General features: G+C 45.0%; 1 protein-coding gene across 1 annotated transcript in view; it reads left to right on the top strand.

Moving 5' to 3' along the window:
• Positions 1 to 15,000, top strand: part of LOC124048894 (retinoic acid receptor RXR-alpha-A-like) — a 263,797-nt gene that overhangs the window by 239,975 nt on the left and 8,822 nt on the right. The window contains 3 exon segments of the mRNA XM_046370062.1: positions 1,296 to 1,465; positions 11,586 to 11,715; positions 14,437 to 14,569. Of these exon segments, the coding sequence (XP_046226018.1) occupies positions 1,296 to 1,465; positions 11,586 to 11,715; positions 14,437 to 14,569 (433 nt within the window).

Here is a 15,000-nt window from a genome sequence, read left to right as displayed (position 1 = left end):
GGGGCCCCTCGTCCCCCCTCATCGTCCCCTCCTTCTCTCCCCTGTCTCCCCCAGTCTCCCCGTTCTCCCCTTCCCAGAACCCCCACCCCTGTGATTCAGCATTTGGAATAGAAACAGAAGGAAAAAGAAGAAAAGAGAATATGAAGTGTCTTGGTCTGGGTGTGTAGATGTGTGTGTTTGGGTGTGTAGATGTGTGTGTCTGGGTGTGTAGATGTGTGTGTCTGGGTGTGTAGATGTGTGTGTCTGGGTGTGTAGATGTGTGTGTCTGGGTGTGTAGATGTGTGGATGTGTGTGTCTGGGTGTGTAGATGTGTGTGTCTAGGTGTGTAGATGTGTGGATGTGTGTGTGTATAGGATGTGTGGATGTGTGTATCTAGGTGTGTAGATGTGTGGATGTGTGTGTCTGGGTGTGTAGATGTGTGGATGTGTGTGTCTGGGTGTGTAGATGTGTGGATGTGTGTGTCTGGGTGTGTAGATGTGTGTGTCTGGGTGTGTAGATGTGTGGATGTGTGTGTCTGGGGGACTGTTTCTGTTTATTGGGGAATCTAGAAGGTAGAATAAGGAGAAACCCAGAGTCGGTGCAGAGCAACCACTTTTATATGAACACACACACCTCTCTCCCAAATCCTCTGAGGGTGGAGGTGCGGTTTGGCCTGCCTCGGCCACAGTGAGCCTCTGTGTCTGCTCAGCACACAAACCACTTCCTGTGTCTCCCTGCCAAGCCAATCACACAGCAGATCCAACAAGGCCCTGCTTTACCCAGAGACTTAGTGAGACTGTTATTTACTGGACAGAATAAAAACCACATTATATTGGACAAAGTCCCCATTTAATGTGTGTGCTCCAGTCAGTCTGTCAAAGCCATTCAGCCACAGTGTCTGTGGTAAACATGCAGGGCCTAAATGAGGAGTGACATCCCATACATTATTAATGTCTAAATATATGATGGCCGTGAAAGGCGCTTGTTGTTTGTTATGCTCTGAATAGACCCATCTCTTCGATATCAGACAGCTGAAGAGGGGGTCCTTGTATGGACTGATATGTGTATGTTGTGTTTTACACAGTACTGTGTTCCCTTTCATGTCTCTATTCATGTCACCTGTAATTATGGGGACTGTTTAACTCTGTCTTTACATCAGAGCATGTTATAATAATTGTACACACTCTCTATTTACATATGTACACACACACACACACACACACACACACACACACACACATACAGGCATAAACACCGCACACACTAGACAACACCGCAGCAGCAGTAGTGACCGGAACCAGTTTTGTTACACACAGCCGTCCAGGAGGAGCGCCAGCGGGCCAAAGAGCGCAGCGAGAACGAGGTGGAGTCCACCAGCGGCGTCAACGAGGACATGCCCGTGGAGAAGGTCCTGGAGGCCGAGCTCGCTGTGGAACCCAAGACCGAGACCTACACCGAGACCAACCTGGGCATGCCATCCAACTCGGTGAGTCACTACGCCGTACTGTGTGGCTCTGCAGAGCAGGAGCCGCTTACACACTCACTTATGTACAAACACGCCAACATACTTATCCGCGTGTGTACATGCACATGTGGATGTGAGCGGAGTTGAGTGGTCGGAAATCCCGCTCATCGGTGCGCCACATCCTTTTCCAACCGCTCCGCTATAAAACAGCTCTGAGCTCACAGGGGAGAAAACTGCCGCTCATTAAAATCACAATTTAACCAACATCCATCTATTTATGTGACTACCTGGACCTGCCATTTGGTTTTGAAGTATTGAATCCAAACCATAGGATTTTAATGAAAAGTTATTTAATAAACATGAAAAGGTGAACATATGAAGAGCTCCTCATTTCAAATAGGCTACAGCAGTGGTTCCCAAACGTTTTATAGTCCCGTACCCCTTCAGCGTACTCTCAAATGTTGTTTTTTGCCATCATGGTAAGCCTGCCACACACACACTATACGATACATTTATGAAACATAAGAAGGAGTGTGAGTTATTGCTTGTGGGAAGTGACGAAGAGATCTTATAGGACCAGGACGCAAATCATCATTTATTTAGCCATCTCACATGTAAAACCACAGGTTAATGAGAAGGGTGTGCTTGAAAGGATGCACATAACTCTGCAATGTTGGGTTGTATTAGATAGAGTCTCAGTCTTAAATCATTTCACACAGTCTGTGCCTCTATTTAGTTTTCATGCTAGTGAGGGCCGAGAAATCCACTCTCACATAGGTACGTAGTTGCAAAGGACATCAGTGTCTTAACAGCGATTTTCCAAGGCAAGAAACTCTGCAGCCCAATCCACAAATCTGGCAGTGGCTTCTGATTAAATTCAATTTTCACAGAACCGCTTGTTGCAATATCGATGAGGTTCTCTTGTTCAGATATCGGTAAGTGGACTGGAGGCAGGGCATGAAAGGGATAACGAATACAGTTGTTTGTGTCGTCCGTTTTGGGAAAGTACCTGTGTAATTGAGCACCCAGCTCACTCAGGTGCTTCGTTATATCACATTTGACATTGTCCGTAAGCTTGAGTTCATTTGAACACAAAAAAATCATACAATGATGGAAAGATCTGTGTTGTTCTTGTTAATGCAGGCAGAAAAGAGCTCCAACTTCTTAATCATAGCCTCAATTTTGTCCCGCACATTGAATATAGTTGCGGAGGGTCCTTGTAATCCTAGATTCAGATCATTCAGGTGAGAAAAAACATCACCTAGATAGGCCAGTCGTGTGAGAAACTCATCATCATGCAACCGGTCAGACAAGGGAACATGATGGTCAGTAAAGAAAACTTTAAGCTCGTCTCTCAATTATAAAAAAACATGTCAATACTTTGCCCCTTGATAACCAGAGCACTTCTGTATGTTGTGAAAGCGTTACATGGTCGCTGCCCATATCATTGCATAGTGCAGAAAATAGCACAGGGGCCTTGCTTTAACAAAGTTAACCATTTTCACTGTAGTGTCCAAAACGTCTTTCAACCTGTCAGGCATTCCCTTGGCAGCAAGAGCCTCTCGGTGGATGCTGCATCAGGAGCAACTGCTTGCATGAACAACACTTTGTTGTATTAAATCATTATAGTCTGTAAATTGCACATATAGGCTGTGATTTTGAATTCATTTTTTAGAAACACAAGTTTGGTCAGAGTCTGTGGCTTCAGGCTCATGTGATGGTGCCTGGAGAGAAGGCCAACAGCGGACAATATCCTCTCCACACTTGCAGGGCCACTTAGGATGCTAAATACCCTTTGGGCCACTCTTGCCAGGCTGGGCAGAGATGCAGAGTTTTTTTATTTATTTAATTAGTCCTAAAGTTTTTCAGGCAAAATAACCCAATCAAAACAGAAAGCTTGTTGAAAGTTGGAATATGCCAGGCCTATTGGGACAAAATCAATTATGACCTATTGTATAGATAATAAAACAACAATGAACCAAACTTTTAAGAGTTCTGAATTTTAGTTTATAAATACTTTGCTACAATGACACAGTTATCTTCTCAGCTAGTTCCTTTCTTTTAGCATGTGCATGTAGTAAGTGCACCCTCGTGCTTTTGGGATACGTGTCTTTTCAGATTCCACAATGATTATTTAGTTGTGAACACTACATCACCTCTCTTGGTTCTCATCTTTGTAAGTCACCTGGATTTAGCACCTGTGTGTTTTATCAGTTTCATTATGAGAATATTTAGCGACCTCCGGTAAGTGTTGTCATCGGTGGAAGAAGGTGAGGACCAAAGCGCAGCGTGGTAAGTGTTGTCATCGGTGGAAGAAGGTGAGGACCAAAGCGCAGCGTGGTAAGTGTTGTCATCGGTAGAAGAAGGTGAGGACCAAAGCGCAGCGTGGTAAGTGTTGTCATCGGTGGAAGAAGGTGAGGACCAAAGCGCAGCGTGGTAAGTGTTGTCATCGGTGGAAGAAGGTGAGGACCAAAGCGCAGCGTGGTAAGTGTTGTCATCGGTGGAAGAAGGTGAGGACCAAAGCGCAGCGTGGTAAGTGTTGTCATCGGTGGAAGAAGGTGAGGACCAAAGCGCAGCGTGGTAAGTGTTGTCATCGGTGGAAGAAGGTGAGGACCAAAGCGCAGCGTGGTAAGTGTTGTCATCGGTGGAAGAAGGTGAGGACCAAAGCGCAGCGTGGTAAGTGTTGTCATCGGTGGAAGAAGGTGAGGACCAAAGCGCAGCATGGTAAGTGTTGTCATCGGTGGAAGAAGGTGAGGACCAAAGCGCAGCGTGGTAAGTGTTGTCATCGGTGGAAGAAGGTGAGGACCAAAGCGCAGCGTGGTAAGTGTTGTCATCGGTGGAAGAAGGTGAGGACCAAAGCGCAGCGTGGTAAGTGTTCATGATGATGTTTAATAAAACTCAGAACACTAAACAATAAATGACAACGTGAATTTACAAAACCGAGAGAGTACCGTGTGGCCCAAACACTCACGCGGAAACAAACACCCACAAACCAAAAGTGAAACCCAGGTTACCTAAGTATGATTCTCAATCGGGGACAACAATTGACAGCTGCCTCTGATTGAGAACCATACTAGGCCGAACTCAAAAACCAACATAGAAAAACAAACATAGACTGCCCACCCCAACTCACCGGACCATACTAAAACAAAGACAAAAACGAAGGAACTAAGGTCAGAATGTGACAACTCCAAGACCGTCGCTAGAGGAAGTGGCTATAGCAGCACACAAGCAGACTACAAATGCATCCTGGGGCGGGCATGTCCTGAGCGAAATTGGAGCGGGCTAGGATCTCGCTACACGCTCCAGTCAAATTGGGTACGCTGCGCCCCTCGCTCCGCTCTAGCTCCGCTCACAAATTCTGACACACACACACACACAGGATCTTAATTTGATCACCCTGTTGTAGGATAAATGTTTAACTTGTAGTGTTTTTGAGGTTTAAAAAGACTTCTGAAGTTTGTAATTTTCACTTTGAAATTTCTGACTTGATTTTTTTCATTACAAAAAATGTGTCAACTGCTACAAAAATGTTAATTAATTATAATCCACATAATAATTTGCATTTCATGTTGCTGTAGGACTATTTTCCTGCTGTAGCAAACTGGCTCAAATGAAGGTCCTACTACATCTGTGTTAGCCATTTTCACCCATTTCCCCTTGGTACGATACAGGTGCTTTGTGCCTCAGCCATCTGGCATGTGTGTCTTTGCAATGATGGACATTAATAACATGTAATCAGTGTTATCACAACAATTTGCCACACCATGAGTTCAATTATGCTGCAATCTAACAATCTCCATTATTCTCTCTGAATGACCCTGGACTCCCCAGGGTCTTGCTTGATTAACAGGGAGCAGCCATTAGCCAATGTGGTGGTGATATTATTATTCACCCCCCCCCCCCAGTTTTTACATGTTACATCTCTGTAGTGAAAGATGAGCAGAGGCTGTGGTTGTCATTCCCTTAGGATGGGAGCTATCCAGGGCTCTGCCACCTGATGCCTATCACTGAGATGAACAAGGTGCTGTGACTATTCTACATCCATATCCTATGTGCTCCTTGTATGGCACCTTACATCACAAGTCCACTAGTTCACCTGTGCACCCTGACATCTGCAGTCTCCCAGGCACCCACCTAAGCTATGTGAGGCTCTCTCTGTTCATTTTCTAGACTCTCTCTGGCTCAACCATGAATAATACAACAGCCAGGCTGTTTCTGACAGCATCCCACCAAGCTCTGGTTTTCTCAGGAATCCTACCGGAACGACAGACAGAGAGCAGTTGTGCAGAAGAGGAAAGGAGGGAGAGCGAGAGAGAGAGAGAGAGAGAGAGAGAGAGAGAGAGAGAGAGAGAGAGAGAGAGAGAGAGTGCTTCTTCTGGGACTCATCTGCTCTGGGTGGGTGGGGGGGAAATGTCCTGTGAAGTGAAGGTAGAACTCTGAAGGCTGTTATGTGAGTAAGAGAGCCATCTTTGGGAAGAAGGAGATGTACGTGATGAGCGTTGACATTAGGGAGGAGAGAGGGAGAGGAGAGGAGAGGGGATGGGAGCTCTGACACTACAGTACTGTGTGTGTGTGTCTGGGCTGTGCCTTGCTGGGGTGGCTGTACGTCTGGGCTGTGCCTTGCTGTGGTGGCTGTACATCTGGGCTGTGCCTTGCTGTGGTGGCTGTACGTCTGGGCTGTGGTGGCTGTACGTCTGGGCTGTGGTGGCTGTATGTCTGGGCTGTGCCTTGCTGTGGTGGCTGTACGTCTGGGCTGTGCCTTGCTGTGGTGGCTGTATGTCTGGACTGTGCCTTGCTGTGGTGGCTGTACGTCTGGGCTGTGCCTTGCTGGGGTGGCTGTACGTCTGGGCTGTGCCTTGCTGGGGTGGCTGTACGTCTGGGCTGTGCCTTGCTGTGGTGGCTGTACGTCTGCTGGGGCTCTGACGCCAACAGGGGTGCCTTGCAGGAGAAGGAGGAGGAAATCAAGCTTTTCTAGAAATCTAGCTTTGATAAAGGTAGATAAATATCTTGCAGGAATTGTTTTCAGTTGTCTTGGTAGTTTTCTAGTAATACAAGTCATTTCTATTGGATCCATATTTTTTTATTTTCCTTTACTTCTTGCTATGATTTAAGGTGATGATTGTAATGGGGAGTTGTAGTTCAGTAGGCCATGTAGATTGGGTAATATGTGTCATTGTATTTAATCTAAATTGCCATAGCTGTAGACAACTTCTGAGAGACCACTTAGTTCCCCGTCCACTGATATTTCAGTTGACTCTGAAAATGATCATCATAATCATATGAAAAGTTAGGAATACAGTACCAGTCAAGAGTTTGGACACACCTACTCATTCAAGGGGTTTTCTTTAATTGTACTATGTTCTACATTGTAGAATAATAGTGAAGACATCGAAACTATGAAATAACACATATTGAATCATGTAGTAACGAAAAAAGTGTTTAAAAAAATCAAAATATATTTTACATTTGAGATTCTTCAAAGTAGCCACCCTTTGCCTTGAATCATTTTCCAACAGTCTTGAAGGAGTTCCCAGCTTTGTAGGCTGCTTTTCCTTCACTATGCAGTCTCTTTGCACACTTTCTCCATCACTTTTTTTTTGTCCTTTTTTTTTTTTTTTGCTGCTTTTGCTGGTTAGATTTGTGTAACAATGTTTTGATTAGTACATGTGTTATTTCATAGTTTTGATGTCTTCACTATTACTCTACAATGTCGAAAATAGTCAAATAAATGAGTAGGTGTCCAAACTTTTGACTGGTACTGTTATTTGATTAAACAAGGGTATACCACCCCTACCTTGTCACAACACAAGTGATTGGCAGAAATCCATTCCAGATGACTACCTCATGAAGCTGGTTGAGAGAAAGTGTGCAAAGAGTGTGCAAAGCTGTCATCAAGGCAAAGGGTGGCTACTTTGAAGAATCTCAAATATAAAATATTTTTAGATTTGTGTAACAATGTTTTGATTAGTACATGTGTTATTTCATAGTTTTGATGCAAATAAATGGCACAGTCAGTGTTGGAACGTGTGGTGTCCCCTTGGCAGGCTGTCTCTGTGATTAGGAACCCCTCTGGTCCGGAGACTGCCCCCCCCCCCACTCCTTTAGGAGGCACTGCCCCGTGTGTTAATGAGTTCCAGGGTCGGGGCCCCTGAGTGCACACCATGAATGGGCACCGCCACTGTCTAATGGCTGGGGTTTGACCAAGCTGAATAAAGTGTGTTTATCTCATGGTGACCTAGAACAGGAGTTAAACAGGCGTTAGTAACATGCCTCCAGTCAGACAAGCCAGGGCCTTCTCTTCAAGGAGGGAGGGGGTTTGGGGGGGGGGGGCATGCTATCATTTTGCCATGCTGTGGAGTTTTTCATTCCACTGTCTGTCTCTCTCTCTATATATATATCCCTCTCTTCTTCTCTATCCCTTTCTCTCATTTTGTCTTGTGTGTTTTCCAACCTTGCTAGGCTTGAATCTGTCAACTTTCTTTGTCTCTCTCTTTGGACAGACACAGAAGAGAGAGAGACAAGCAGATAGGCGTGCTAACGTTATTTAGAGGGTACTTGGTTGATGTCTCAATATACTCTTCTACAACTCTAAGAGCCAATTATGAGGACTTTACACAATTTAGTTGGGAATTTGGATTATGGACTAATCATCTATTAACTACCACATTTCTCTTTGTTGTCACGCAGCTGTAGTTTAAGCAGAATATGAAACATTTAAAAGCCAATCTCTTGTCTCCACGAGTTATGAAAAATTCATAGGACAGTATGCAAGCCAGGCATTTCTGTGAGAGGAGAGGCTATCCACTGTGAATAATGCAAACCAAAGCCTTTCATTCAGTCTGGGGAAAAAATACACTGTTGTTTGTGGCAGGCATTAAGAGGTGTCCTCAAAGCGGAACTCGTAAGCCCAAACGCTCTCACTCTGTCTCTACATCGCTCCCTCAGGGGAGGATTTCGCCTCTCCCTCTCTCCTCCCCCTGCTCGACACGTTTTCAGAAAGCGATCAGCTGGCCCCCTATCCTCCAGAGGATGTTCACAGAGAAGAAATGTAAAATAGTTTCTCTCACAGACACGGTGGTCCCTCGCGGCTTGTTCCACACATGCGCAGAATAGTGAACTCCTAGGTTCATGTCATTCTCATTGTCCCAGACCTCAGAAGGCATTGTGATCTCTTCCACTGTGACTCCTCGGCTGTCACGTTACAGTAAGGACAGTGGGTTAATGTGTGATCATGGCAGGAGTGTGGTCTCTGTTCCTTCCTGTCATATACAGTGAGAAACAAGGTCAGTGTAAACATGGCTAAGAGAGCCATGCAACATTCATGAGCCTTCACCGTGTTTCACGAGAACTCTGGGAGTTGTATTCTTTTGAGGGGCCTCGACAGATAGACAACATACAGCCCCTTTTGTTTTGGTTTGTTTGGGCTGCGGCTGCCTTTTGGAATGAATTAGCGGATTTGTTTATGGGTTTGGAGGAGAAATACAGGCAAAAACTGTCGCGCTGAGCCGCATCGTCCACATTGTCTCCCACGGAGATCAGATTGTAAAATATTTATAAGATGCTTTTGTTCTCTGCCCAAAGAAAATCTACTTTCAGTTTTCAAAACAGTGCCGGCTTTGTGTCTGGTTAACTGTTTCATACGGTTTCATATTTCAAGTGTGGGTAGTCTTCGGTCTAAGCATTAGAAGTAGAGGACGACTGGAAAGAAGGAGAGGTGGAATGAGTTCTCCTCATCTTACACTAATCTTCTCCAGAGAGCTGTATTTCATGTTGGGATCCTCCGAGCTTTCAGCATCGATCTGTGAGATTTGGGGAGAGTGAGAAGTTGGGGAAAAGTTTACAAGGCTTTTGTTGTTGTAGATTTGGCTCAGACATACTGAGAATCGGAGCATCATAATATACATTTTATCCATCCCCAGTTAACATTATGTTTTTGTGATTGATAATACTAGCTAGGATTCCATCCACTTTGGGAGTTTCGTGCGAATATTCAAAAATCCACATGAAAGAAAATATGTGCATTTTCCCACCAGTGGTGTGTTTCCACCATACTGACTTGATGCAGATAAAAATCAGTGCGTGATGTCGTAGGTCACACAAAATGTCATATTAGTGTGTAAACTGTTCGGATGCTACAAACAAAAGTTGGCAGATCGGCTGTACTGACTTCAGACGAGTCACGTTACACTTGTGGGGGTCGTAGAGCAGAAAAGGTTTGGACGCTACAGACAACCTTGTGAGAAGACCATTTTTGGGGGGATGTCTCATGGTCTGACTGACACCGCTCTAGCTCTGTCACCTTTCACCACAGATGTGTAAATGTTACGTTGGCAGATACGGTGGATAAAGAAGCATCCAGTGCAAAGACGGATATCTCGAGCTTAAACTAACAGTCTTGTTCTGAAGCCATTCCAGCGCTGCTTTGGCTGTATGCTTGGGGTCATTGTACTGTTGGAACGGAAATCTTCGCCCCAGTCTAAGGTCGTTTGTACTCTGAAGCAGGTTCTCATTATGGATTTGCCTGTATTTGGCTCCATTCATTGTTTCCTCTATCCTTATCAGTCTCCCAGTCCCTGCTGCTGAAAAGCATACCCATAACATGATGCTGCCGCCACCATGCTTCCTTCAGTCTAAGGGATGCAAGCTCAAAATTCTGTAGACCCAAATGTGCAGAGCTCACCCCAGATTAATTCATACCCGCACAACATGTTTAGGCAATACGCAAGCGGAAAATATGAAATAGTCTCAATGCAACACATGAAGATTCTTCAAGCTAGGCAAGGCAGTGACGCTTATGCTGACCCTGTCTATTAACAGTGACTGGGGTCAGGAATGGCTGTGTGCGCCAACAATTTAAATGGATGGAAAGGAAGGAGGGGATATCCTGAGATTTTGAGCATAGAAATCAACAGAATCATTTGAGATTTAAAAAAAAAAAATGTAATTGTATTTTAAATGTGGCTTTTCATAATAGCTTTTTAAAATGAGATTATCACAGGGTAAGCACTTCGTACCATACCTACCCTGACTGCACGTCACTGGTATGTGTACATTAGAAGTTATTGTCCTCTTTACTGCCCATGGTTTCCTCCCAGGTTAAGTGAGGCCTTCAGTTTGATGGTTTCTGACACTTGAGGTTTCTTTGTCTTTGTCCATTCACAACCACATTTCCATCCTACAATCTCCTCTCTCTCTCTCTCTCTCTCTCTCTCTCTCTCTCTCTCTCAGCTTTAACATCCCTCCTCTCTCCTCAGTTCTCTTTTTCATGTTAACTCAAAGCATAAGCACCTCCTCTCTCTTGAACATGAGAGGCCACCTTTTCAGCCTTCGACAATATACTGTAAATGTTTACCTTTTTCATCCAGACTTTTCTCTGTCAGAGATCAGGAATATAACCCTGGTGTAGTGGTGAGTGAGCATACTATTTCTTAAGACCCATTCTCTCACAGTCACTCATGAAATGAATTGCCACTTGAACGCCCAAACACTTGTTCCTTAACTGTGTGTCAGGTGGAGCTCTTTTGGCTCTCTGTCTGAACACTCAAAATAGTCTTCTGTCGGTAGAAGTGTCCTGAAGGAACGGCCTGCTTGGAGAGAGTCATTTGTTACTGCTGATTCTCTGCAGTTATTTCCTCCTCGGGCTAGGACAGAATCACTGTTTGTTTTCCTTCCTTCCCGCTCCTCAGAGGAGATCATTCACTTGGCTAGGGTGTGTGTGTGTGTGTGTGTGTGTGTGTGTGTGTGTGTGTGTGTGTGTGTGTGTGTGTGTGTGTGTGTGTGTGTGCGTGCGTGCGTGCGTGCGTGCGTGCGTGCGTGCGTGCGTGCGTGCGTGCGTGCGTGCGTGCGTGCGTGCGTGCAGGGTCTTGGCTCAGAGGAGCAGCGAGCGGAGCAGGCTGGTGCTCCTCTAAAACTCGGTGGTGTACTGCTGTGACTGAAAAGCTCTATCTACTGGAGAGGACAGCTCCACATGAAGCTCAGCTGCCACACCAAAACATACACTTAGCAAGCACGCACATGCACATACAGAGTGCATAAGTATGATTACACACACAACCACACACATGTCACAATGTATCTTTCAGTCTTTCTGTGATAACCATATTTGTGACAGCAAGCCTTCCCATGTGTCTTTCAACAGCCCAACGACCCGGTGACTAACATCTGCCAAGCAGCCGACAAGCAGCTCTTCACGCTGGTGGAGTGGGCCAAGAGGATCCCCCACTTCTCTGAGTTGCCCCTGGACGACCAGGTCATCCTCCTACGAGCAGGTCAGTTCAACACGACCATAAGACCACATCAGCATCCCCCATAGGCAGGCCACTGCAGCATTATGGGCTTTGTAGGCAATTTGTAGGCTATTAGCCTGACAAATCCTCTGTCATATTCTTTATATGTATGTATTCTTTATATGTATGTATTCTTTATATGTATGTATTCTTTATATGTATGTATTCTTTATATGTATGTATTCTTTATATGTATGTATTCTTTATATGTATGTATTCTTTATATGTATGTATTCTTTATATGTATGTATTCTTTATATGTATGTATTCTTTATATGTATGTATTCTTTATATGTATGCGGTCATCATTTTTGAGGAAGTGTTTTCCCTATATGTTGCCCTTGCTGATTGCTTGTCGCTTCAAATTACACAGTTCACTTCCAACTCACTCTTAAGGAAGCCCATCCAGCTCTCTAACCCTAACCCCCTCTTAGCGTTCTCCTTCTGGGTACCCATAGTTATGGAGATAATGGTGTAACACTCCACACTGCCCTCTCCCACCTGGACAAAAGGAACACCTACATGAGAATGCTGTTCATTGACTACTCAGCATTCATAGTGCCCTCCAAGCGTATCACTAAGTAAAGGAACCTGGGACTGCACAACTGGATAATGGACTTCCTGACGGGACACCCCCACGTGGTGAGGGTAGGCAACAACACATCCACCACGCTGACCCAAAACACTGGGGCTCTTCAGGGGTGTGTGCTTAGTCCCCTCCGGTACTTCATGTTCAAAGGAAACGGAGGGCCAAGCACATGCCCCCATTCAGATCAACAGGGCTGTAGTGGAGCAGGTTGAGAACTTCAAGTTTCTCGGTGTCCATATCACTAAGGATCTAGCAAGGTCCAAACACACCAACACAGTCATGAAGAGAGCACGACAACACTTTTTCCCACTCAGGAGTCTGAAAAGATTTGGCTTGGGCCCTCAGATCATCAAAATATTCTACAGCTGCACAATTGAAAGCATGTTGACTGACTGCATCACCGCTTGGTATGGCAACTGGTTGGCATCCGACCGCAAGATGCTACAGAGAGTAGTGCGTACGGCCCAGTACATAACTATATTTTCTATGGGATTGAGGTCAAGGTTTTGTGATGGCCACTCCAATACCTTGACTTTGTTGTCCTGAAGCCATTTAGCCACAACATTGGAAGTATGCTTGGGGTCATTGTCCATTTGATAGACCCATTTGCGACAAAGCTTTAACTTCCTGACTGATGTCTTGAGATGTTGCTTCAATATATCCACATAATTTTCCTTCCTCATGATGCCATCTATTTTGTGAAGCGCACCGGTCCCTCCTGCAGCAAAGCACCCCCACAACATGATGCTGCCACCCCCGTGCTTCACGGTTGGGATGGTGTTCTTTGGCTTGCAAGCCTCCCCATTTTTCCTCCAAACATAACGATGGTCATTATGGCCAAACAGTTCTATTTTTGTTTCATCAGACCAGAGGACATTTCTCCAAACAGTACAATCTTTGTCCCCATGTGCAGTTGCAAACCGAAATCTGGCTTTTTTATGGTGGTTTTGGAGCAGTGGCTTCTTCCTTGCTGAGCGGCTTTTCGGGTTATGTTGATATAGGACTCGTTGTTACTGTGGATATCGATACTTTTGTACCTGTTTCTTCCAGCATCTTCACAAGGTCCTTTGCTGTTGTTCTGGGATTGATTTGCACTTTTCGCACCAAAGTGCATTCGGCTCTAGGAGACAGACCGCGGTCTTCTTCCTGAGCGTTATAACGGCTGCGTGGTCCCATGGTGTTTATACTTGCGTACTATTGTTTGTACAGATGAACGTGGTACTTTCAGGTGTTTGGAAATTGCTCCCAATGATGAACCAGACTTGTGGAGGACTACAATTATTTTTCTGCGGTCTTGGCTGAGTGGTTGAAAAACCAGTTTTAATGACTCCAACCTACGTGTATGTAAACTTCTGACTTCAACTGTACCTCAATTACCTCGTACCCCTGCACATTGACTTGGTACTGGTACCACTAGTTATCATTACTCATTACTCATTGTGTATTTATTATTACATGCTTTACTTTTCTATTATTTCTCTATTTTCTTTCTCCCTGCATTGTTGAGATGGGCCAGTAAGTAAGCACTTCACTGTTAGTCTACACCTGTTGTTTACGAAGCATGAGACACATAACATTTGATTTGAGAGAGAGACCTTCTCAGAAAAAGCTGTTCTGAAGCTAGCTGAGAGGGTCCTGTCTCCTCTTCTCAGTGCTCAGCTCAGGTCTTCTATAAATAACCAGTTTAGTTCTGCTGCCTCTCAGACGAAAGCATCCCAGGCCCTCTCATTCCCAACTCAACTCTGGGGAGAAGTGTGGAGTTTTGCTAGACAGAGCAGTTAAAGGAGCCCTGTCACTCAAACGGCACAGAGCTCTCTGTTTCTTACCCTCGCTTGGCATATCAAGTGTGTCACCTTTTATTGGGATGGCAGGCGCAGTTCACCCTGTTAAACACTTATCTCTCTGGTTGCTAATAACCCAGAGCCTATGCATGAAAGAGCTTTCTGGTTTGACTATTCAGCCTAGATTGATTCATTGGAATTCCCTTGCCTTGTTGTCAGCTCAATTGTCAACACAATTGTCAACTTTGAATGTTGAATATGACGTGAACGTTGTAATAGGTTTTCCCTCTTTATCTCTCCTTATTCTTCCCTCCCGTCTCTCTCTTCCCTCAGGGTGGAACGAGCTCCTCATCGCATCCTTCTCGCACCGTTCGATAGCGGTGAAAGATGGGATCCTCCTGGCAACAGGGCTCCACGTCCATCGTAACAGCGCCCACAGTGCTGGAGTGGGAGCCATCTTTGACAGGTAGTCATCATCACCCTGTTGGCACTGCCTTGCTGTGTTATTCTTTATTACTAAGATTCCATGATTAGGGTAGGCCCTGACCTGTAACAGTGAAAATGGAGATGGAGACCTCAGTCAGAGTTTCTGAAGAAATCAATTTATGTGCGTTCCTGATGAAATCACACTCTTTAGACATGCAATCCCACGGCAGACTGTGACAATTCCAAGGCCGATATTTACCTTCTTTTCCATTAATCACATTTGATGCCTATTGTGCGATATTTCATTTTTCAGTCACATTTTTATTGACGGATGAATAGAAAAGAACAGTATCAAGTATTCCTTCTCAGTGTACAGAGACGTTGATCAAGCCATCCAGTGTGAGATCAATCCAACAGATAGTCAGTATTGTAAACTCTAAACCCTGTGGCCCCCTGGCGTGCTGGGTCGCT

This window comes from Oncorhynchus gorbuscha, linkage group LG11, assembly GCF_021184085.1.
Source record: "Oncorhynchus gorbuscha isolate QuinsamMale2020 ecotype Even-year linkage group LG11, OgorEven_v1.0, whole genome shotgun sequence".
In the NCBI taxonomy this organism is placed as follows: Eukaryota; Metazoa; Chordata; class Actinopteri; order Salmoniformes; family Salmonidae; genus Oncorhynchus; species Oncorhynchus gorbuscha.
This window is presented reverse-complemented; position numbering and strand designations above follow the sequence as displayed.